The 24,627-nt window shown below is 37.8% G+C and overlaps 3 protein-coding genes and 1 non-coding gene across 6 annotated transcripts; 3 read left to right on the top strand and 1 right to left on the bottom strand.

Annotated features, from left to right (window-relative positions):
* Nucleotides 1-482: 482 nt before the first annotated feature.
* trnar-ccg (transfer RNA arginine (anticodon CCG)) lies at nucleotides 483-555 on the top strand. Its single transcript has one exon. It is a non-coding gene; the product is annotated as a tRNA-Arg (tRNA).
* Nucleotides 556-712: 157 nt separating this feature from the next.
* On the bottom strand, nucleotides 713-3,906 carry zfand1 (zinc finger, AN1-type domain 1). Its single transcript, XM_023278985.3, has 8 exons — nucleotides 3,795-3,906; nucleotides 2,982-3,024; nucleotides 2,635-2,674; nucleotides 2,358-2,485; nucleotides 2,105-2,196; nucleotides 1,811-1,929; nucleotides 1,535-1,690; nucleotides 713-958 (listed from the first exon to the last, which is right to left on the bottom strand). The coding sequence occupies exons 1-8, from the start codon at nucleotides 3,847-3,849 to the stop codon at nucleotides 782-784; spliced, it is 810 nt and encodes a 269-aa protein (XP_023134753.1). The 5' UTR covers nucleotides 3,850-3,906; the 3' UTR covers nucleotides 713-781.
* Nucleotides 3,907-4,267: 361 nt separating this feature from the next.
* On the top strand, nucleotides 4,268-8,225 carry chmp4c (charged multivesicular body protein 4C). The gene is made up of 5 exons (XM_023278988.3): nucleotides 4,268-4,663; nucleotides 5,955-6,132; nucleotides 6,657-6,765; nucleotides 6,910-7,036; nucleotides 7,723-8,225. The coding sequence occupies exons 1-5, from the start codon at nucleotides 4,453-4,455 to the stop codon at nucleotides 7,782-7,784; spliced, it is 687 nt and encodes a 228-aa protein (XP_023134756.1). The 5' UTR covers nucleotides 4,268-4,452; the 3' UTR covers nucleotides 7,785-8,225.
* Nucleotides 8,226-10,163: 1,938 nt separating this feature from the next.
* LOC111574409 (GTPase IMAP family member 9) lies at nucleotides 10,164-16,600 on the top strand. 3 transcript variants are annotated; one of them, XM_055007201.1, is made up of 4 exons: nucleotides 10,164-10,307; nucleotides 11,561-11,797; nucleotides 11,873-12,331; nucleotides 13,471-16,600. In XM_055007201.1, the coding sequence occupies exons 1-4, from the start codon at nucleotides 10,277-10,279 to the stop codon at nucleotides 13,473-13,475; spliced, it is 732 nt and encodes a 243-aa protein (XP_054863176.1). In that variant the 5' UTR covers nucleotides 10,164-10,276; the 3' UTR covers nucleotides 13,476-16,600. The 3 variants fall into 3 exon arrangements, with proteins under 3 accessions (XP_054863176.1, XP_023134748.1, XP_023134747.1); XM_023278980.3 differs by having other exon boundaries at nucleotides 11,561-12,331; XM_023278979.3 differs by lacking the exon at nucleotides 13,471-16,600 and having other exon boundaries at nucleotides 11,561-12,339.
* Nucleotides 16,601-24,627: the final 8,027 nt, after the last annotated feature.

The raw sequence follows: 24,627 nt of genomic DNA, 5'->3' as shown, positions 1-24,627 counted from the left end.
CGTTCTCTCATGATTGGCTGCATTGATCTGCCAATATAGCTTTCCATGAATTTGATTGGCTAAGATTTGTTTGGGCTCCAGGCCACAACTATGCGAAGACAAACTACAACTGCTTGAACAAGAACAGCAAATTCAGAGCAATTTTAGTGCATTAACGATGTTTATATTCACTGTCCGTCGCTTCTGGTCCCAGCACAGTAAAACAGTCACTTAAAACGTTTAAATGCACAGCCTACCTACATATCTTAAGCTGGTTTATGCATACCAACCGTCACATAAGCGTATTTGATATCTGTTTCTCGTATTACATTGTCTAATTTTCCGTTTACTTCACAGTTTATGCATTTGATACTAATTTTATGGCGCAATCAGCTGCAGAAGATTGCACAAGATTGAATTTCACCTAAGACCTAATTTGCCCCCAAGTAGCATAGCAACAGCATAATGATGTGTTGAAATAATGAGAGCAGCTTCTCTGTATTGGCCCAGTGGCCTAATGGATAAGGCATCAGCCTCCGGAGCTGGGGATTGTGGGTTCAAGTCCCACCTGGGTCGATAAACGTCATGTTTAATCAAAGTTTATAGTTCAGCTGTATAAATCAGGAATACACGCTATTATGTGTACTTTCTGCTACTCAAAACGCACTTAAAAACCCTACACTAAGCATTTTGATCCAATCTCACCTTTTGCACACACAATCTGACTCAAATATTTTAAAACAACATTTTATTGACATGAATACAAATAGCAACCATCCACACAGTGGCTGGAGCTGACTGGTCAGGTCTGTGTAACATAGTCAGAAACATCCTCCAGGCCAGTGCACTCATTATCCAGGTACTCCAGGATCACATTACCCCCATTATACAGAGGAGCTTCTGGGTGAGCCAGCAGAGAGAGAAGGGTGTCATCCATCCGGAGAGCCTCACCTGTCTGAGGGTGACACAGTCGCAGCTTCTGCAAACGGAGAGGACGGTCATACAACATTAAAACATATACACCAGTTTCTAGATGCATTTAAGCTAAAATGTATTCATGTTTTTGAAATATAGATTTCGTTTTCACGTGTCGAAGATAAACTAAAAGGATGCAGAAAGCAGAAGCAGAAAAAGAAGAAACGGATCAATTATGGCTGGAAGAGCAGTTAAAGTATCACTAAGAGACATCACACATTACTGGTCATAAAAAAACAGTAAAATATGCATTGTAACATTGTTTGATGCTCACATTCAGGTTACTGCTGTAAACCTCAAATGAGACATTAACATGCAAAATACTGGTTAGCCCCACTTCCTGTGAGCAGATCATATGCTGCAGGCAGGACAGTGTTTGTAGTGTATGTAGATACAAAAGAAAACTCTTTAAAGATAAACAGGTGAGCTTTGCTATCAGCAGATGTTATAATTAAAGTATATTTCAAAAAGGGCAAAGCAGGATGAAAGGTCGAGGAAGCAGATCAGCTGTTTAGTGTCAGCTGTAAACGTGTAATTTGATTTTATTGGGATTTTTTTGATTCTCTTCCTGCTCCGTTACCTTAGCTGTCAGCACATTGTTGTTGTTCTTAAGGCTGGCTAGAGAGGCTGCATAATCCACCACTTTCCCCACACTCCATTTGGAACAGAAGAACATGGGCTGGCTGGAGTCTTTAGATTCTTTAGGAAGATACACCTGGAAATATGTTCTCTCTGTCTGAAAAGCAAAAAAACAACAGTTGGACACAACAATACCAGATGCATTGTAATTATGTCAATATCAGAAGCTATGATGGAAGTAAAGTTTAAACGTAAAAGCCATGACAGCTAGGATTACCTGTGGCAGTCCTTTGTCTCCTGCAGCATGCAGCTTCAGTTTCATTAGTGCTACTTTAGCTGCAGTTGCACTGTTCTTTGCTCCTCGGCGCCCTTTATTTTTGGATCCATCCTTTGATGCTGAGAGAAAAACGCAAACAATCCAAATGTAAGTAGGTTAAATCTGAAAGTTGTGCACGAGTTATGACAGAGATGACAGCAATTTGTTTCATACAGATCCCCTGTGGCCAAAAAGAGAAATGACTGAACTTCTGTCTGTTGGCAACTTGTCAAGACAGAAACTAGTTGAACTGACCTACAATCTTTTGCACCAGCTCTTTGGTTGCTGCCATTCGAGGCTTTTGGACCTCCAGCTTCTCACACTTGTGATCATCTTGATGGCGATGACTGGAAGGTAAAAACAAGAGAAATTTAGATTAACTGTTCCAGTGATGAATTAGTATTATACTGTACCTTCAGTATGAAGTCTGAATGAACACAGTACAGCTCATCACACACTGTGTTTCTTTACAAAAAGACAAACTAAAAAGAGAGAAAGGTAAACGTACGCTAAACAGAAATGTTTTTCACACTGTGGACAAATAACTGGTAACAATTCTTTTCCTTTGCAGTCTTCAAATGAGCATGGATAACATTTTGGTCCCCCTGTAGTCTGGGATTCCCTTTTAACTGGCTCCTGGAAAAAAAAAAAAAAGTAAAATGAGATGATTCACAGAAATAGCACTGCTGTTATCTGTTTTCAATGATGGGGAAAACTAAAAGATTAGTAGTGGTCCTAATCTTATCAAAGAAAGACACTAAACACATGTCAACAGCCGAGCGTACCTCTGGACATGAGTGAGCCTCTCTGCTTCTGTGTTCAAGACTGTAAGAGATTAAAGAGAACGTGCTAAAATTTTATCTTTAGAAAGACACAACAAACATACCAATATCCATCAGAGCTAGAAAGTAACAAACTGTATATTTTCACTGAAAATTGTGTCACACAGTTTATTATTCTGACAATTTCCAAGCTCAATCCGGCCACAACAGTTAAATAAAAATAAAGACTTTTTTTAGGGTATTTTTTTTTTTTACAATCTTTATTAAATACTGTATTACTCTGAGTTAAGGAGCTGAATGTCTTCTTTAACTTTAGAAATTGCTTGACATGGGAGATGATGTGCCCCTACCAGAAAACACCACTGCAGGAATCACAAACAAATGGAAGAAAATCTGAAAGAACAACACAGGAAACAAATTAAACCTGGTCATTTTCAAAACTGGAATCCACACAGCTGACAAGCCAGTGGTTTGATTTTGTATTGTAACATTTTCTCTTAAGTTGTTCTGTACAAAAACAATTTATATGGAGAGTTTGAGTTAAAAAAAAAAAGACAACAGATTGTAAATTGCACTGTAATTATGCAGACTTGGTTTCACTTAAATTCATTTGAGAATACAATCACTTACAGATTCATCTTTTTTGACACATCAGGGGTTTTATGTATTGGGTATGTTGAGTTGTCATTATAACATTATTCCTTGGCATTACAGTTTATTTATTTTGCTCATCAAGCATATTTATTAAGGTTGACAATAATGGATTAAGAGCTCCGATGTAGTTATAGTAGACAGGTAGGTATCAAAGAAACTCTGTGCTGCTGATACGTGAAAATTAGTTTCGGGAACTTTTAACAATAGTTCATTTAGAGCCTGGCAAACAAGATAAGTTAAAAGTCGAGTTGAATTTTCTTATGATACGCGTTTGTAGTTTTACAGAAGATGACAACAGACTGAACTGGTGCTACAGGGGTTAGCGGTTAGCTTGCTAGCTAATGTAGCGAGCTAACAGTTGCTGATCAATGGAGGCTAACACCCGAAAGCTAGCTAACATGCTAGCCTGCTAAAGAGGCGCTCAGCGAGTTTAATATCAATAAAACGTCAGAAAAGTGTCTCAGCTCAATATCTTTATTTATTATAATTCGGATGAAATGGCGACGGACCTTTCAGGTTGCAGGAATCGATCTGACAGTGTTTTCCGATGTCTAATTCAGCCATTAGCTAGCCGTGAGTCTGCCGATCATGTCAACACGAACTCTGACCCCGGATGTAAAATCACGTGACCAAGAATTCTTTTTCCATCATTTTTTAATTTATTTATTTAAATTTATTTAAATAAATTTATTTAATTTAATTTTTTGTGCAGTAGGATTTGCTCAACTTTGCAGATTAAAATAAATATGCAAGCCGAACTTTAAAATTATTTTACAATCTGCAAGTTTTTATTAGCCTACTTCACACATCTGTAAGGTACAATGTAAAAATAGAAACGCCGCCATGATTCATAATCTGAAAGTTTATGTTAAAGTTTCGTCTATAAAGTTTATTGTGATATTTTACACTCAGTAAACAGAGAAAAGAGGCCAGGATGAAAACTGAGGGAGGGATGGTGTCGGGTATCATTCGTCACACAGGTAATGGAAGGAAAGGTGTGGTGGTGAAAGGTGCGTTCACTGGCTGGTTTGAATTGAAACCACGAAGCCGTCGAGCTGGAAAATCTGCCCGTCCGTAACACACCCGCCTGTAGAAACCGAAGTTGGACGGCTGTTTAGACTCCGTGTGTTTTATTTCTGAGCGCTGTTTACTCTAAAAGCTGCAAAAATGAGTAAATTCCCGAATTTCTTCAAGGGCTCGAGTTCGTCGGGCTCCAAGTCCAAACACCACCGGTCCCGGGGAGGACCTTCAGCCCAGGAGGCCATCCACAAACTCCGGGAGACCGAGGAAATGCTGACGAAGAAGCAGGACTACTTGGAGAAGAGGATAGAGCAAGAACTAGCGATAGCCAAGAAGCACGGCACTAAAAACAAGAGAGGTGAGTTTTTCTAGAAGTCTGGAAAACAGGTGCACCTGCTTTAACGAGGCCAGACTGGGCCCTGAACCAGTAGGCCTCCAGTGGTTCACCTAGGATTTTAATCATTCTCAGGCAAATATACAAATCAAACTTCTTTCAGGTATTAAAGGAGGTTTTTTAACCCCTTTTAGAAGTCATAGTTCAGGGCTATTTCCTTCTGATTTTACATTCTTGTATTCAGTCGTCATGTAAACAACACAGACGGCCCATTCCAAAGTCCTGAGAGGAAACTACTACTAATAAATCTTCAAAAATAAAATTACTTTTGGTTTTTAATTACCATGAAAATGCTGGACATGGAAGAAACTTTTTATAAATGAAAGCTAACATGTACTTTCTCCTCTCTGTGTTTTTACGAACAGAACTCTCTAAATACATTTTATATTTCCTGGTTGGCACGCTTCTTGACCACAAGTGGACCAAGTTGCAGTCTGAGAATTCAGAATGAAAATTAAATTGATACATGAAGCGTCTGTTAGATGAAACAGTAGAATTGTAGATAGATGTCTGGAAGATACTTGAATTAATAATTACAGCTGTAACTATTGCTCAATTAGTCGATAAGTTGATGAGGATTTAATTAATCATTTTGAGTACATTTTTAAGAACAAGAAGTCTAAATCCTGTGATTCCAGCTCCTTAAATGTGAATATTTTCTGGTAAACTAAATGTTTGGATCGTGTACAAAACAAGACATTTAAGGATGACATCTTGGGCTGTAGACCAACATCTAATTGATTAATAAATAATATAATCCACAGATTAATTTACAATGAAATATTGATTAGTTGCCGCTCTGTTGACAACAAAACAGCAGTCTAGACGTCTAATTTCACAGTAGCTTCTGAGTTTAAGACCCATATTTGTATACAGATTTGAGTAATTTATTTCACAAATACTAGACAAGGGTTAAGTTAAAACAATAATGCCCCTGTAAACACCCTCTCAGATGGTTTGCCTACGTGGATTATTTGTAATTTGTCTTCCAGTGAGCAAATTTAGTTCTGACCACAGCAGAAAGTAACAGGACAACACACAAGAAACCTAAAGTAGGAGCCAGTATGAAATGTTGTCTCAGCTGCATTGCTTGTTGAATCACCTCAGACTAAAAATAAACTTTGCCATGTGAAGGGAGGAACCATGCATGTTTTGTTCATGCACGCCCAATCCTTCTCCACCAGAGCAAAGAAAGAAGTCAAATTATCAGAAAGAATCGCACACGTCCAACCTCTACAACCTTTCTGTGTATCAGCTGCTCTGCAGGCCTTGAAGAGGAAGAAGCGTCTGGAGCAGCAGCTCACCCAGATCGATGGGACGCTCTCCACCATCGAGTTTCAGAGAGAAGCTCTGGAGAACTCACACACCAACACGGAGGTCCTGAAGAACATGGGCTACGCTGCCAAGGCCATGAAGAAGGTCCACGAGAACATGTAAGAAGCTGCAAGAGAAGGAAACAGATTGAAATACGACTAAAACAGCTGGTTTGGGTTTATGTTCCCTGTTTATCTTGTGTGACTTTTAATTTGAAACTGAACAGTACACAACAGAAATTAATTTAAAATATATTTTTAATTCTCATTTTGAAAGGGAGAAAGCTGAAATGTATCCTTATCAATATACTTATACATATTGAATTAGAAAAAAATATTAATACATGCTAATAATCCTTAGCTACAGCTGTGGCATGTGATAACTCAATATAAAAATTCTAAAATATGAATATATCATCACGTTTTTTTCCTTTAAATGCTGCTTTTTGCAGCTTTGCCTGGAGTTAATGTACACGCTGCTCCTGCTACACTGAGATTATTTTATAATTAACAGTTAACCGTTTCAGTCTTTTTTTTTATAGCATCCAAATATTGCAAAATGATAAAGCCATTGATTTGTGTAAGGGAATAGTTGTGTATACAGCGATATTGCATCTGTTTTATCTCTCCTCTCTCACTGTCAGGGACGTTAACAAGATAGACGACCTGATGGCTGATATCACAGAGCAGCAGGACGTGGCCCAGGAGATCAGCGATGCCATCTCCAGGCCTTTCGGCGAGACGTTTGACGAGGTTGGTACTTTTTACTGTTTATGTAGGTAGTGTGCAGTCATTTTCTTTACTTTTTTTTGTGCCACAGATTTTCAAATACGCTCTGCGCTTCTGCTGTGTCACCTGCTAATCTTGCTGCTGTTTACCGGATGTGTTTTTTTTCAGGATGAGCTTCTGGCAGAGCTGGAGGAGTTGGAGCAGGAGGACTTGGAGGAGAGCATGAGCAGCATGGGTGGACTTCCCAGCGTCCCCAGCTCCAGGCTGCCCTCATCACGGCCCAGTCAGAGAGCAAGTAAGTTCACAACATGGACACTGTAATTATTAAAGAACAGCTTATTTTATAACTGTCAGTGTAAGTATTTTAAAATGTACAAACCACTTTAACAATTCTGCCTATAAGATACATGTATTATATTTTTTAGACATGTGAAAAAGTAGTTAGTGCTGACAAAAATACAAACAGGAAAGCAAGACTGCTTATATACTCCACTTTTATGTGTTTCTATCTCTAATATCTCTAATTTTATGTTTAATATCATTAGTTAACACATTTTAAAAAGTACTTATTGGTAAGGATTTGTACAAGAAGACATTCACATGAACACTTTCACCTTCACATACTCATATACCTACACTTAGAGTAAGCAAAAGCTTGTTTAAGATGAGAGACAATTGAGTGTAGGAGAGGAAGGAAGCTAAAATTGTAGACAAAGACCTCTACAAAATAAGTGTGCAGCAAAAAATTTTGCTTCAAACTGAAGCATAGACATTTTGTTAAATCCAAATTCGAAAGCTTACTATTTTTTTCTGTCTGATGGGGGAAAAAAAGACGACATATTTTAAGATTATTAATCCATGGATGGGGAAAATAATTGATTCTGCTTTCAATAATAGAGCAGAAAACCAAAGTTAACCCTGACAAATGTTCCACAACAATTTAACATTATTTGTTAACTGTTTCCCACTTTGTTTTTCCAGCAACCAGGAGAAAGGCTGAAGAAGAAAATGACATGCGTATGCTGGAATCATGGGCAATTTGATTACGTGAGGACTTCCTCTCAATTAGAGAAAGTAACGCAAAACTACATGAAGATCTCCTCTCATTTTTATTTTTTATATCATAGTTGAAGGTTTCTAGGGAAATGAAGAGCATGATACTAGTTTTTAAAATAAGCCCTTTCCTTATAAGCTTGCAATTCTACTTTCTATTTATCAATAAATTAAAAACTAAGAGTGAAGGAATCAAGAAACTACATTTTAGGTTTTATGTTCATATGTCTCTTATTTCTTTTTTCCTCCTCCAATCATTCTGAAGTAATCTGTACAGAGTGCACTGCTTTTCATAGACCTAAAGAAAGTGTAACAAGGACACAACTGAAGGTTTTTTAGCACAGGGCAGAACTGTATTTCATGCAGCTGTAAATAATTTCAGATTTTGCATTAATGTTGTAAATATGTTGCATTAAAGCTGTTCAGCAATAGCGCTGTCTACTACATGTTTTCTCACTGCGTTGTCTTGATCACTGTATTTCTGTGCTAATTTTAAATACTGTAGATGCAAGAGACAAAAAGTCAAAAAAACATACAATCAAGTGGGTAACCATTTGTGCAATTTGGACTATGTGATAATATATGCTTAATACAGAATGTGTGTAGAACTATATAATCACACTGGTGCCCCATGGCATGATTTTCTGCATGTCAGTCCCCCTCTTTTTCTCAAATGCAGTTGAATAAAGGTAAAATGCTTTAAAAAATAACCTTAAAAAAGAAACAAGGTGAATATAATGATAGCTCATAATCAAAAGGAAGATTCATGTGTGAACTGTCCAAGACATCTTTGATAATAAGATTACTTTGTGCGCCCTGCTGGATTATTTTGCCTCAAAAGATACTGTGCAAGTTCACGATGTTCAGGACACAATATCCGCTAAACAGAGATTATATTAAGTATTGAAACGAACATGATGTGCAGCTCCTAAATGTGACAGGAGATAGTGGAAATGCTCAGCCATGACATTGACACTTTACTGTATCTTGCTAATGATATGTCTGCTAGAAAATAACACCATAAATTTGCACATGTTAACAAGTGGGCTGCACAGTGGCCCGGTTCGTATCCCGGCCTGGGATCTTTTTGCATGGAGTTTGCATGTTCTCCCTGTGCACACAAGGCTACTCCTTCCTCCCACAGTCCCAACTGGTGATTCCAAATTGTTTTTTTGTTCATAGGCGTGAATGTGAGTGTGATTGTTTGTCTCTATATGTAGCCCTGTGATAGACTGATGATCTGTCCAGGGTGTCCTCTGCCTTCACCCTAAGTCAGCTGGGATAGACTCCAGCCCCCCCCTCGACCCAAATGAGGATTAACCGGTGTATAGATAGTGGATGGATGTTAACACGATTAAAAAAAAAAAAAAACACAACTTGATCTTTACTGAAGAGGCTCTTTAATCGCTGTATTTATGTGCTGTTCTTGGATAAAATAATCTTTGGCAGTTTGTTTTTGTACTGTAGATATGTTTTTTTTTCTGGCTGCATGTTCATTTGAAGGTTAAAGCCGTGAATATTGTAGATTTTGAGACACTTTGACACTGATTTTATTTGCATTGTTCTGGATGTACAGCACTTTGTTTCAATCTGTGGTTGTTTGAAGTGCTATATAAATAAAGTTGGATTGGATTGGGGCAATAAAAAAGGCACGTAGAGCAGGCAGTGCAACAATGACCTAAGAAATTGAGTAAAAAAATAATAAATTAGAGATAAGTAACACAAATAATAGGGATATATATATACACACACACACACACACACACACACACACAAATGTAAAACAAGTAATACAATAAGAATAAAAATAAAATGGAAAGAAAGAAAAAAACTAAACACAATTTAGTAACATACTAGTGCAAATACAAATGAACAGTGTAGGTGTAATATGGCAATGAGGTAGACAGAAATTACATATATCAAGGTAGATATAAATTACACAGTGCAAATGGCAGAGTTCAGAGAAGGTCCACATTAAAGTCTGAATGTTAAATGTTATTCTCTTTGTTTTTACCTACAGTTATTGTCCATAGGTGTTTTTCTGCCCTGCTCATATTTGAAATAATGTAGCCAAAGTCTTTGCATCCAGGTGTTCTGCTTAGACTAGGTCACTGTGCACCCTGATGGAAAATACATGTGTGGAGAGGCAGGAAGTATGAACCATCCCAAAGAGAGAAGTCATGCGAGAAAAACTGTAAGAAACCAACTCAAGGAAAAGAAAATTCAACGTGGAACTTTGTGAAGCAACAAAATCTGTAACTGAGTTTCTCCACAGCATTTGACTGTACCTAAGAATTTAAATGTGAAAATGGAGTTCCACAGACGACCTGCGGGGGGCAGCAAACCGCCTCCGCTGCGTCCGGTCTGCTGTAAATAGCAGCAGCAGAAGAAGAAGTTCTCCTCAGTAGGAAGTCCTCCCGCTAACGAGCCGCCCGAAGTCAAGCAGGACCCAAGAAAGACCAACAGCGGGAATAAAAGGAGCATGGAGACAAATAAACCATTTGAGACGACAGGTGAGGCAATTGTTTTATTATCTCTTTAAAACTATGTGAGTTGATTAACTAATAGGGGGCGTTTCCGAGGCTGTTGAAGTTAGCATAAAGTCAGCAGACAGTTTCCAGGTTCTGAACCGGATTTTGACACGTTTCATACGGAGCTGCTGTATTTACGAGGAAGCGAGAGAGAAAAAACGAATATCTGAATTTTAATTACGCTGTATTACACTATTAACTAATAATGCCATGTAACTTTAGTTAGAGGTTACGGTTTATATCTTTGGTAGTCACGTTTTCCGCTTTAGTGGCTTAAGTTCGTCGTTATCTTTAAGTAGCTATTTGATAGATTCAAGGTAAATATTTGACAAGTTTTGTCCAAATAAACTTTCCTACTACATAAACCAGTCAGTATGGGTAAAGTTTCCGCAAACCTAAATTTGGATAAGTACAGATAAGTAAAATATAGTATTTAATTTGATATTCCTTACACTTTGAATTCATTTAACAGTTTTTAATGAAGTGGAAAACTTCTTTAAAACGAGTTCTCATATGTTGGTCTACAGCTAACCTAGAATCAAATTAAATTAGTAATTTCTACACCAAAAAACAGGCAAATTCTTTACATCTGTCTGAAAATCTTTGGCATCCTTAAATCACAAATTATGTACTGCTACTTTTCAGGCTCACAAACAAACAAAAAAGTATGACTTAAAGGAAATATCTAATTGGAACTTCCTAAACAATTTTGCTATATGTATTTTTAACACTTCAGTTGTATATTTATTGTGTAATGGATTTAGAATGTGACTGATCATTACTACATGGGATGTCATCAAAATATGAATTGCTCTGTATTCTAATGCAAGGAAGCCATCTTCAAGGTATAAATAGCTTCAGACATTCATTTATTACACGTTTTAAATGTCATAAGTGATAGAACAATTATCACAAAAGGTAGGACTCTTTGTTAAATAGATAAAGTAGTAATAATAAATACTACAGCCTTCCTGTTAACAATCCCTGGCATTAAAACAGGTTGGTCATTTATGGCTCAGGAGCAGCGTCCAAGTATTGCACATTCTGCTATCAAGTTAAATAAACTATTCATAACATACCCTGGGTCACACAGTTGCAGTCTTTCCTAATTTTGTTGTTTCCAGCTACAATTTCAATTTGAAAACGATGAGTTCAACGGTGTTGAAAAAAGATGTGAAAAAATAGTTTGACTATGTACTGCATTCAACACTGACTTATTGGTTCACTTACTGTAGCTACAAATGCTTCTGCATCAGAAGAGGAGGCCAAAAAGGCAGCAGCTGCAGCCAAACTAGCCAACCGTCTGCCTGAAATCCGTCTGGTGGTAGTGGGCTGGAGGTGGCCGGGGAAGAGCTTAACAGGCAACACCATCATAGGCAAAGAGGAGTTTCGCTTGGAACGAGCGGCTGAGTTCTGCGTTACGAGGCAGACGGAGGTGGATGGACGGCAAGTGACTGTGGTGGACACTCCAGGCTGGTTCTCTGCCCAGGATACCCCTCCGTCCTACAAAGAAGAGTTAGTCAGGGGAGCCTCTCTTTGTCCTCCAGGTCCACATGCCTTCCTCCTGGTCATCCCTGTTGGCATGTTCACAGAGGTGGACCGTGCTCGCATTGAGGAGCACGTGAGCCTCTTCGGTGAGCATGTATGGAGGCATACGATCGTGGTGTTCACCTGGGCGGAGATACTGCGGAGCATTTCCATCGAGAGGTATATTCGGAGGGAGGGCAAAGACCTGCAGTGGGTGCTGGAGAAATGCAAGCGCAGGTACTTTGTTATTAACAACTGCATATTCGGGGAGCATCCCCAGGTAGGACGCTTAATGGAGAAAGTGGAAAAGGTGGTGGCAGAGGAGGGGGGTTACTACAATCCAGCAGAGGTGGAGAAGGAGAAGAAACCTCTGGATGAGAACCAGAATCCGACCAGAGATGTGAACGAGCTGGGAGCCCGACCCAAACAGAACTCTGGACTGGGCCTGTCAAAAGCCATGGAGGTGGAGCCGCTTCCAAGTGAGTGAAGCTCAGGTGTCAATTTGAGACATTAAAGCAGCTATAATAAATATTTATATTTTATTAATTACTCACTTGGCCACTTGTATGTGAAAGAGATCCACTGAAAAATATCCTGACTTTGCAGTTCCCCTCAACTCTACGGAGATTTATAGCAACTTTCAGCTAGTTTTTTTTTTTTTTTTTAACTGTTTTTGACTCTCTTTGCTGTCATCAGTGTCTTTTTGTGGGCCACTGCAAGTAACAAGCTTGTGAACTTTGTGAATAAATTAACTGTATCAGCTTAAAATGTTATATATGTGTGTGATAAATCAGTGTCAAAATGTAAAAATAATAGTTACTGCTAATTTAATTTGCTTATTACCTCAATCTGGTAATTAAATACTTTTACCATCACTCTGCACCCCTCCTAATAAATCATACAATCATTTATTGCTGTCTCTCCATCAAGGTAATTTAAAAAAAAAAAAAAAAAAAAAGTTGAACAATTTATAGATTTAGCAGATGCGGTGCAACACTCATTCATTTGTAGTTGTGTATTTGACTACATGTGTAATGTAAACCCAACATTTACTCTCCTTTATTTAAGGTTTGTTGCCTTTTTATAGTTCATTATGTTCACCAGCTTACTGTTTGTTTCTGAGTGTGTATCATATAGTGGGATTTTTAGAGGTTTTCACTGAAAACAGCTGCTTGTTGTGGCATAAAAGGACGCCATGGGAGTCATGAGAGTGAACCTAAAAGTCAAAAACTCTGCACAGAGGTGAGGGGAACTGCAGTCAAGTGATAATTCTCTGTGGGTTAATCACAACAAGCAACTCTCACAGCACACAGTCATTTAATCCGTTGCTACATATGGTTAGAACTGCTTTAAGGAAGTGAAGATGAACTGGTCAGCCTTGCTTCATCTTGTCACTGTTTCATAGCAGGAATGTGGTTTTGATTGCATCTTACCTTTCTCCAAATATCCACATATGGAATTTCCCTCTTGTCTCTGTGTCTCAACCCAAGAAGGACACACCTAGAAAAAGAACAAAACATGACTTCTTCCTCTCTATCACCCCTTTAACTATAGTTATGTCACAGTAGTGTATTAAGTCCTGTTGTATATTAATAACAAACTGTGTGTTTGGTTCTAGATTAACAAGTCACGTTTGGCTGATGGGCCCAAGAATAGCAGATCCTCCTTCTTCCTGTTCTGATGGTAAAACTGCTTGTAAGACAAGACAGAAAAGGGTAAATTACTGAAATGTTTCTGAATATACAAACCAGTTTGATTGACTCTATTTATTTTTATAATCGACATGTTACTGTGTGTTTTAGTTGTGTGCGTTTTTGACAATGCATACATCCTCACTGTCATATGAGAGGCCTTTTTAACAGAATCCCTTGGTTTTCATGCTGGCTGCACATTTAGTCGCCCATTTTAGCCTGTAATGGTGTTTGGAAAATGTGTGTGAAAGTGTTTTTAGCGCTGTCTGATGGAAAGGATGTATTTTAATCTGAAACAAAGAAGCACAGGCTGTTACATACAGAGAGTAGCCATAATTTTTAAACCCAGTGTGTACACTCCTCAGTCATGGCGGATACCGATGGCACAACTGCACTACTAAATTGTTGCTATAATATTCTGTTGGTGGCTATTGAGGAAATAGTTTTTCCCATTTGTTGTGACCAAACTGTAAATGTTTTTCCTTTGCTGTAGTGTTTGTTATACAGTTATATTCATACAGTTGTAAAGCACTTGAACAGTTACTGATCTTTGTCTGATGTGTGTTACCTTTAAAGCAGTTGTTTAGTTACCTATAAACAGATCGTTTAGGTGATTGTATTACTTTGTGATAGAGATATATTCAATGAAATTATGTGCTAGCATTTAGAGTTTAAGCGTGGTACATTGAGCTGTTATTCGGATTAAGTTGTTTAACTAAATAATTGAAAAACTTAAAATCCCAGATAGTCACCATTTTGGGTTGTTATTTGTGCTTCTTTTCTTTGTTGATAATCTGCTAAATGATAATCTAAAATAAATATATTTGATTTTCGGACAAAACAAGCAATTTTAAGATGTAATATTTGGTTGTAGAATACTGTAAAAGGTATTTTTTTACATTTACAATGACTTTTTTATTTAAATTTTCTAAACACAATGATGAATCAAAGATGTAGCAACACTGTGCCTGCTATCACAGAAATGCAATCATTTTTCAAGTCAACTGAGGAGGAAAATAGGTTTGATGTAAGTTTAAAAAAAGTACTTCTTTAGCGTTGACTACTTTTCTACGGTTTCAAGTTGACACTGCTGTTTTCAGGCTCTGAAAGAGTTTAGTCTCCATGATGACAGTGTTTGGCAGCTGTTTTTGCAGGACATGAGAGGTTTCTAAGGGGAACACTGGTGTGGCAGCCTATGAGGAGACATTTCCATCCAGGAGAAGCTAGAAAGACGACACAAGGATCTTGGCGTTGTTTTCCTTTACGAGCCACGCTTACAACTGAGGGCTGAAGTACCTTTCTTTTTGCCTCTTTATATTAAAGCTCTTTTGTGCAGCATTTCTACAACTTTTAACTTAATCCAAAAAAAAAAAATTGTGATTGTTTGCAGTGCTATGAGTGAAAGACTGCTTTTGATTGTTTCATGCACATGTATTCCCAATATTCCACTGATTAAATTGGCATGGAGAAAGCAGACAGAAGTGAATATAAAGTATTTTTAAAAATCTGCTTTCCTTGTGGATACGAACAGCAAAACACTGTAATCATACCTGCTGTTTGTTGGCAAGAACACTCTGCAGGGCACATTTGTTTCTTCTTTGTTGAAAAGGAAGAACTTAGGAGAAAATTGTGTAGGTTTGGGCTTCCAGCAGGCTGTGCAAGCAGGATGAAAGACTTCCCAGTTTTCTGTTTGCTATGATTGCATAGTGCACACCATCAGGTAAGCATGAGATAAATAAAACGGGGACATGTTGTCAGGGCAGCCAGATGAAGTGCTCTTATGTAGGCAATCAGTGGGACTCATCTGGTGCTTTTTCACTGTGATTGTTGCTCTTTCTAATAGGGAAAGTCAGCTGCTCTAGACAGACTCTTGAATCATCCAGTAAGAGTTGTGTAACTGTTTTTATAAGCCTGTGGTTGCTTCCTTCTCTTTGTAATCTGTGTTGACCTCCAGATGAATCAGGTAGTTGAAACAATAGTTGCGTAGCCTGTTTTGTCATGTTTTTTGTGAACCAGTTGAATAACCGAAGTCCCTGAACGTATCCCTCGACTACACATCTCTAAGTAAGTGTTACTCAGGTGTACTCCCTGGGATGCTGTTAGGTTTAGATTGGGTTATCTGGGTGTAAATCAGGTACTAGTAGAGCAGCTGTGAGTTCCAAAGTTGAAAATCTTTGCCTTTAATCTATAGTTCTTTGTAAATATCACAGATCAGCCTCACTCTTGGCCATCAGACGCTGCTGGTTTTCTTATTTTTTCTCCACTGGGATGCACAGACTAAAATAGCTGGATGGAAAACCAGCAAGGTCCTGAGACCCATGATTATAAAAAAAACTGAATTAAAGCCATTATTGTAGGAATGCTCTGTATACTTTAGGTGTGTTTTATTGAATTAGTTGTTGCTATTTTGCATGTGTTCATACTAGTGAGTACAGCAGACGCAGTGCTATACACTCAGATATGCACTGTGACTGTTTAACCCACTTTGGGTCAATGCTAACATGTTTGTTGACATTTAATACTGAAGCAGAGGTCGGAAACATATCTACTGTAGACCTGTTTCCCACAAGTCCCTGAGGAGTTATTATTACTGATATTTTATTTTAGATTTAAGGAGATGAATAAGTCCAAACACGGCTACAGACTTGGGTCAAAATGCCACTTATTTAAGGAGGGAGACTCTTTATAATTAAGGCAACAGAATTAACAGACTGACTGAAAAAAGAAGATTGGTAACAAGTATATAGCTAATGTATATGCATGTAGGACACTGACTAAAGCTGCTTTTAGGCATGTAACATAATATAATACACCTTGGTAGCAGTGTTTCCAAATACGGAGTCCAGCATCTGAATCAAGCTACTCTTAAGGAAGTCATAAAGAAGCAAGAGTCACATCTCTGGGTTTTTACTGTAGCCTATGTTCCCATGCAGCGTGTCCCTTTAGCCAACACTATTTATGTTGACTTGTAATTAAAATGGGACGGCTGTACTGTACCGAGAGCTGCAGTGTCTTTGTTTTCTGTTAGGTTCAAATAAATGTCTATATTTTGATCTACTCAAAGTTGTCTGTCAGTTTTTTGAGTATCTGACAAATTATGATTCATTTTCTTGTGAATTATATTAGTTAAATATGCCTAAAAGTCCTACGGGTCAAAAGCCAAACAACAAAGTTGTATGCTAGTCTGTTAACTTTTTAAAAACTGTTTATCAAGGATTATTTTATTATTGACTAATCTGCAGATTGTTTTTTAGATATTATAATTAGATTTTATATTGGATATTTTTGTGAATGACAAAAAGTAAATCTTACATTTGTGAAGCTGCAACAAGGAAATGGTTTATATTTTTGCTTGAAAAATGACAAATTATTGGACTAATTGTGCATTTCTTGAATACAGTAAGGCAATGACATCCAGCTGCCGCCACAAACTCGAAAATATATTTTTTTCTAATTTACTCACTTTGAGATAAACATTCACAAAATGCTGCTGCATTAAACCCAAACATCTATCATTATTTCCTTCCCTGACAGCAGTTATATTCTCTGCTTTGCCCACTAGATGGGAGTAAGACTTCAGGTCACTGAGACGATGTTTACAGCAGCAGCAGCATGATTCACAGCACTGGTATGACCTTGCCTGCAATAGATTCATTAACTTGATTTGGGGAATGTAATAGCTGCCTGTCTGGCTATTAACACTCACTTATTGTTTTAAAACACGCAGGGCTTGTGTTTGTGTTGTGCACTTGATTAATTCTTCATTCTGTCTTTGAGTCACAGCACTAATTCTATAGACATAATTTAAATTCTCCTTTTGTCCTTCCCACTACTGGGCCAGTCGGCTGAAGTCTCAAAGCTCTGCCTGGCCCGGTCAATAATATTTTCCTGCTTCCTCAAACCTCCTTCATGCCTGTTTTGCTCCCAGCTTGCTGAGCTCTGCTCCATCTCCCCTCTGCTGTCTTGTTTACTCAGCTTTCTCTCGATACTCCTGTAGAGCTCCATCTCCCCAATCTGCAGAGAAGCACTTCCACTATCTACCTGATCCAAGGATTTCACATAAACCGACCACACAGCACATTTTTCACCGCTATGCTCTCTTTCAGGGATGATTTACAGGAGAAAATGGTGCTTTTTAAACAGACGTGGGAAGATTTCCTCACCATAGTCACACTGAGCACAGCCAAACACTGGCTTTCCTAGAAATTAACTTCCCAAGATTTTATTTTGATCCGGGGCATGCATTTTTAAAATTGATTATGGTGGCATTTAGGCTTTAATAGTGCATAGGCATGTCAATTTTCCAGCTGCCAAGCTGTTTGTATGCTTGACTGGATAAATGTGTTGTGATTAATCAAACAAAGGAAGTGGTTACGGTCCGTGTATATTTTGGCAATTGGATTTTCCGTTCTGAAACGGGTATTGAAAAACAAAAAACGAGTTATTTGATTTTCGTTTTAAAATAAAAATAAATAAAATTGAAATACAAGGCATTTTTCCTTTTCATGATCAAAAATGGATATACGAAATTTTAAAAAAATGCTTTGATTTTCATTTTATATTTAGAATAAACAAAAAATAAAATCAGTAAGAGACAGAAACGAAGACAGGTCCGTTTTTTTCATTTTCTGAGACCGGAAGTGGTCATCAGCAAGTGTGGAGCCAAACGACAACAAGATTCTCAGAGGGCGGAGCCAGAGAGCAGTGATTGGTCAGACCATAGCTAGCGTATCTAGTCTTCTATGCATATCTATGGTCGGCACATCTGGTAGCATCTCTGGCTGCTGTTGACCTTGTTTTTGGAGTAAAACACGGTAAGAAGATAAATACTTCTAACCAGTAGCGTTGTTTTGTTGTACGTTAAGTCAGCGACTTGTGAAGAGTTGTGTTTTGTCGTGTTTGAGCAGTTGGTCCGGACGCGTTAGCTAGCTAAGCGGCTAAGTTAGCTAGCGGGCTAATTAACACAGGTGGCTAACTTACCGCTGAACACCTGTGTTAGTTGCTGCCGCTGCTGTCGCAGCTGTCCTCATTATTAGAATGACCTTCTCAACCTGTATTTCTCTGCTGTGTATTTTAGCTTTTAAAGGTTTAAGGTTAACTGAAGCCCGTTCAGCTGCACTGAAGTTTAACATTCAGCTGGTTTGAATTAAACCACGCTTAACTTAACATTGCGCAACATTACCTCTCTGAATCTCCATAATTTCATTAAATTCCTTCTCTCTTCCACTGCTCAAGTTCAATCCAGTATATAAAGTGACATTAACAGTGAATAAACTAACAACCAGCCATTGTATTTATTTATTATTGCATGTGTTTGTAGTAAAACATGAGTTGAAACATCCTACTTTTGGATCGAGAACTGCACAAGCCGTTCATTTTCAGTCACCTGATGAGTTAAACCCCCCTTTTTATGTGAGGTTGAAGCAGAAAGTCTGAGTTAACAAAGAAAGCTGTTTATAATTTGCGACACCTGTTATCTCTGACTGAGGCTTTAGTTTTTGTTGAGCTGATTTACACGTAGAAACTTTGTTCAGGAAGATTTCTCAGTAGCTCAGAGGACAGGCTGCTTTTTACACAACCTTGTAAGAGAATGTCTGTCAATGCTTTCAGCAGAATTTAGAAACACAACACTTCCTAAACAGATATTTTGAGGCTGTGAGGTTGAACGTTTGAGAGCATATCAGTGTGTTTATTTGTGGTCTTTCTGTTTCTAGGTGGAAGCTGAATTAGTGAGGATGACTCCTGCTCCTGTCATCTCTAAGCTCCTCACACATCTTTACCTGCACATGAGGAAAATCACTCCTGTAGAATGCAGGTATGTTTGTCATTATTATAAAAAGATGTTGCCTGGTGACCTGTCAGAAACCCATTATACAGAGTCAGCCAAAATAATGTTTACACACATCAGGAAAAGAAAAACTTGCATAAATATTTCAATACCGAATTTATTCAGACATCACAAGATTAATAAAAGTTATCTTTGACCTCTACAATTACAAGAGGTGCTCAAAGTGGTGGCCACTGGCTTCCAGACATTTCTGTTGTATTGTAGATGTCACTTGTTGATGCTCCATTCATGAGGGTAGCGCCATCTGTTGGGAAAACATTGTACAACAGGACACAGAGTTATTGTACTTTGATCAAACTTTGAAATACGTATCTATATGTATAGAAGTACTTATGCAAATGAAATATCTATTAAAAAAATTTCTTTTCCAGATATGTGTATACATTATTTTGGCTGACTGTGAATTAGCTTAATGAGAACAAAACTGTCATTTAATTGTTGCTCTGAAAGCTTCTTTAGTGAAAACCAGCTGGTGTTCTGCTTTGAAACAAACTGCTGTTGAGGTCTGTGTTTTTAGGTTTAACCCCACAGTTTCTGAATGAACTGATAGTTTTTTTTTCCTGATCAATGTGGACGTTATAATTGATGGTAACATTTACTGATCATATAATCAGCATGACAATATAACAGTATAACATTCTGACCACCTGACTAATACTGTGTTGGTCCTTTTATGCTGCTAAAACTCCTCTGACCCAGTGGTTCATCAGAACCTCTGGGGATGTCCTGTGGATTCTGTGGATCCTGTGGGTTGCAGGGTGGGTCCTACCTAGACCAGGCTGATCCTGGACCATCCCACAGATGCTCCATCAGATCTGGATGTGGGGAGTGTGGAACCCAGGTGAACAGCTTAGCTCTGTCGTGTTCCTCGGACCACTCCTGAGCAGTTCTAGCTTGTCCTGCTGAGGGTGGCAGCTGGCATCAAGGACTGCTGTTGCCATGGAGACTAGGGGGTTGTTTGTCCTGCAGTGTTTAGGTGGTGGTACATGTCAAACATCCACATGAACGTCAAGGTTTCCCAGCAGAACGTTGCATTAGAACAAGATGATGGATGTTGTTCTCTTCAGCTGTCAGTGGTCAGAATGTTGTGGCTGATCAGTGGATCTGTCTGCTTTTACTCTGACATCCAGAGTTATACAAAAGTGTAGTATGTGTGCAGTGCAGAAGAGATTTACTTTATTGTATGCAGTTTGTTTTTTTTTTAAAGGGAGAGCATTTTTTTATCCACCTGAAGAAGACCTAATCTTTCCCTTCAAAGGATAGTTAATAATTACTACAGCTTCCATAGTGGTTCCATCCGAGAAAATCAGATCCATATACAGATTTTTATTAATTCCAGAGCTGGTTCAGTGAAGATTATAATAATAACTACATCAGATAATTCTTGTTGCAGTTGGAATTTTGCAGACTGAGAGATGGTTGAGAAGGCTTTGCACTTCTTGTTTTAGCAAAATATGTTATAATAGAAGATTTTTATTGTCATTTTACATGAAGTTATCTGCAAACCAGCAAAGTACATCAGTCTGAGGTATCTAAAAATAAATAAGTAAAGAAAAATGCTTCTAAAGCCAATAATAAACAGAATATTTTGAGGGAATATTCTAAAAAGGAAAGAAAAGCTCCATTCTCACTCCTCTCAGGATAAACTGTCATTAAAATTGACTTTAAATTTAGCTTCAACACGAGATAAAAAACATTTACTTTCATTACTGATGTTGTCGAGTTTTAATAAAGTTCATGCTACTTTTATAAAATGATGAAAGTGAATAAATTGTATTTCTGTGATCTGTGTTTGATTTCTGTCTTTTCTCCTGTCATCCAGATGTTCAGAGGGAGATGATGCCACATCTGGTCCAGCCGATGGAAGGTCTTGAAGTTCTCTGACTGGCCTGGACTGAAGATGGTCGTCTCACTGGATTTAAGGTTCAGATGCTCAGTAACAAACTCCACCAATGAGCCAACAGGGAAGCTTTAGGTTTATTAAATGTTGCTATGAAGGTATCGCTGTTTTTCTTTGTGAATGCAATGTGCTCCAACTGAAACTTGAATTAGAACTTAGAAGTAAATCCTTCCATCTGAAAGGATTTAGTTGCATTAATGACCTCATAACATTCTAATTTTTATTCCAGTCTTGGTTGAAAATAGAATCTCTGTATTGATTCAGGTAAAAACTGAACTTCACAGCATGTTGGAGCAAAACAACCAGATGAAAACTGTGATGGTGTTGGATTGTCAGACCGTAATGTTGCAGCTCAAAGCAGCTTTTCTATCTCAGTTCATTCTGACATTCAGCTATGAATCAACACAGCAGATGGTGATCCATGCTGTGGAAGTCTCACATCTCCTGATTTAATGGAGCTGCTTTGCACTTTTTACACTGTTTATTCACCAACACTTTATTTAATAAAAGTCCCATCTAGTTTTTATGAGGAATGTGATGTTTTAATTTCTCTGTTAATAACTGCAGTCTAATGGAACAGCTGGAGTTGTAACATCTGTCCTGATATTGATCATGAAGTATTGATCAGAATACTTATGGTCAGCAGTCATCCCTGAAGTTTTACATTAAAATCTTTACTTGTGTTGTGAACTTTGGTAAGAAGCAGAAACTTTAGCGTTGCCATGGATACATGAGTGTTAAATTCTGTCCATGTTTCCATTTTGGGAAATTCAGTCCAGCAGATGAGTTTGTTTTTACTGCCAGCAACCATTCAGTCTGAGATATTAAGAATAAATAAATGTGCATAATGTGGAAATGAACAGATTCTATTTTTATTTATACCTACAGCTGCTGGTAAAGTTCCAGAATGTGGTGGAATTTAGTCTCACAATCACAGACAATAAATATTATCTGAAAGTCGGGTTATTGTTTTAGCAGCACATGTTGGACATATTCCAGTTAAGACTCTGGAATATCAGGATTTATGTACATTTACCTCAATAATATGAATGTTCAGGTTAAGATTGTACAGTGATATTTATTATGTAAGTTTAGCTGATTAAAGTTTATGACTCTGCACTAAAATATTATGTATTTAAATTGACATCATTATTATAATATTTAGGGTCAGACCCTACAGTATTGAGATTAAGAAATCAAATATTCTATAAAATGTAAATACACTGAACTCATTTGGATATATTTAAGTGAGACTCTACAATATTATTTGACACAAATCTATCTAAATCAAAACTTTAATCATTTTTACTCCAAACATTTACTGGACTGATTTAAACATTAAAATCACTCCTTTCTAATCCTCTGCTGTACGTTCAAACCTGAGGCCTTAAATAGAGAAACACACAAGTATCTGATTGAAGGAACTTCTGCAGAGTCCTGGTTCCAGAACATGATGATAGAATTATAGACAAACTTTAACAAAAGCTGCCTGAGAGTTTACAGCTTTTTATGTTAGATTTCTTCAATAATTTAATGAGAGTTATCAGCAAAAGTCAAGTGTTCATTTGATGAACTTCATTTCCTAAAACATCCAGAATTGGAGCTCATATCTTTGGCAGCTGTAAAGTTTCTGCTCCTTCAAAGTTCACAACACAATGAATGAATTCCTAAAACACTCTCAATGCTGGAGAGCGTTTGTGATGCTGAAGCAGTGACCAGTTTTTCAGTTTCTTCTCTGGAGATGCACAATGAGGGACGTCTGCAGAGACTGAGAAAGAGTCTCACCACATCCTGACATGAGGAAAAAGACTTTATTGAAGACTACAATGAGAAAAACTATCAGACAGCAGACGACTGCATTCAAGGTGAGCTCTGAACATTTGATCTGGAACAGGAATTCAATAACAGCAGCATGAGCTTCATTTCAGTCTGTAGCTGCTGAATTCATGGATGAATCATCTGGAACTAGAGAAGAAGACCATCAAACATCCATGTCAGCTGATGGAGGTCCAAGAGTCTCACCAAGCAAACAACCTACAGAGTGAAGACCTCAAATCTGATTGGACGGCCTCCTATTCAGCCACATGTGTGAACAAATGCCTCTAAGCTGATTTGTTTTCTAAAATAAATCTAGTTTGAGTTCTAATCTATGCCTGTGTGTTTGCTTCTTTACACCGCTGTTAACAGTTTAGCTGGCCTCCTGTCTGTGGGTGTTTGAGTGCTGAGAGGTTTGTGGATGCATGTGAACGTTCTGTGTTGAAACAGCAGCTTTGGACTCACTAACGCCGGGAAAAACCAAGAGCTCCTTTATTTGTGACTTCCACTAAAAAAAACTGATGAAAATAAGTTTGCCAGGTTTCTGACTGATAACAGATTATTAAATAATGAAAATAACAGTTTAAATATTCCTTTAAACAATCCTTTTAGGTCTACGTTTCCTTTACACTGACTTCTTGGTATTTTGGGTGGAATATACCTTTAAGCCCAGTGTTCAAGGGTTCTTCTGGGAATATACCATTAAACCAACCTTTTAGGTACTGTAAATGTTCCTGAATATTCCATCAGATAAACCTTTTAGGTCTACATTGGAAGATTTTAGAATAGAATATTACTCCAAACCATCCTTTAGGTCTACATTTAAGGTGGAATACTCCTTTACACCAAGATTTTTTGGTCTACGTTGAAAGATTTAAGGTGGAATATTCCTTTAAACCACCTAAATTTCATGTTTTGATCATTAACAAGTGAGAAACCTCAATCCAGACTCCTCATAATGACGTTTGAGATTTATGCTGCTGTTATTTGTTTAGTCCAGACTAAATGACAGAAATCCACAACTGTAATTTTATTTCAGGACTCGGTTATTAAATGTCGAAACAGTCCATGTGACTCTAAAAACTCAACAGCTTTACAAACTCTAAGATTAAACTCTCCACAAGGATCCAAAATAAGTTGGACTTCTACATGAGAGCTTTAATTATTCTTCATCTACTTCCTGAAAAGTTTGGACAATAAACTAACTAATATAAATATATATAAATAACTAATATTTTCAGCTGAAGACAGACTTTGTGATTTTTTTGCTCACATGTTGTGTTGTTGTAAACTTACTCTTTCAAATAAATAGCCTCCTAACCCCCTGGAAACCAGCGTTTGTCCTGTTTTTGTGTTGCTCCTCGGCGACCCTAGACAGCAGGGTCCTAATGTTTTTTGAGCAACACACCATACTATGACGTTTTTACAATGATGGTTCTACTATGGAACCAGTTTGACATGTTCAGGTGTTCTTTGTGTGAAAACTCAGAGATTTCAGGGATCAGAAGGTGGTTTTCAACT

This window comes from Amphiprion ocellaris, chromosome 22 (assembly GCF_022539595.1).
Source record: "Amphiprion ocellaris isolate individual 3 ecotype Okinawa chromosome 22, ASM2253959v1, whole genome shotgun sequence".
NCBI lineage: Eukaryota > Metazoa > Chordata > Actinopteri > Pomacentridae > Amphiprion > Amphiprion ocellaris.
The sequence above is the reverse complement of the archived record's forward strand: the minus strand, read 5'-3'. Positions and strand labels throughout refer to the sequence as shown.

Coding starts and splice junctions, on each gene's coding strand:
- zfand1 (XM_023278985.3), bottom strand. CDS start 3,849: ATGGCTGAATTAGACATCGGAAAACACTGTCAGATCGATTCCTGCAAC. Junction 1,691..1,810: donor GAGACAAAGGACTGCCACAG/GTAATCCTAGCT, acceptor TTTGCTTTTCAG/ACAGAGAGAACATATTTCCA. Junction 959..1,534: donor ACAATGTGCTGACAGCTAAG/GTAACGGAGCAG, acceptor CTCCGTTTGCAG/AAGCTGCGACTGTGTCACCC.
- chmp4c (XM_023278988.3), top strand. CDS start 4,453: ATGAGTAAATTCCCGAATTTCTTCAAGGGCTCGAGTTCGTCGGGCTCC. Junction 4,664..5,954: donor CGGCACTAAAAACAAGAGAG/GTGAGTTTTTCT, acceptor TCTGTGTATCAG/CTGCTCTGCAGGCCTTGAAG. Junction 6,133..6,656: donor AAGAAGGTCCACGAGAACAT/GTAAGAAGCTGC, acceptor TCTCACTGTCAG/GGACGTTAACAAGATAGACG.
- LOC111574409 (XM_023278979.3), top strand. CDS start 10,277: ATGGAGACAAATAAACCATTTGAGACGACAG. Junction 10,308..11,560: donor TAAACCATTTGAGACGACAG/GTGAGGCAATTG, acceptor CACTTACTGTAG/CTACAAATGCTTCTGCATCA.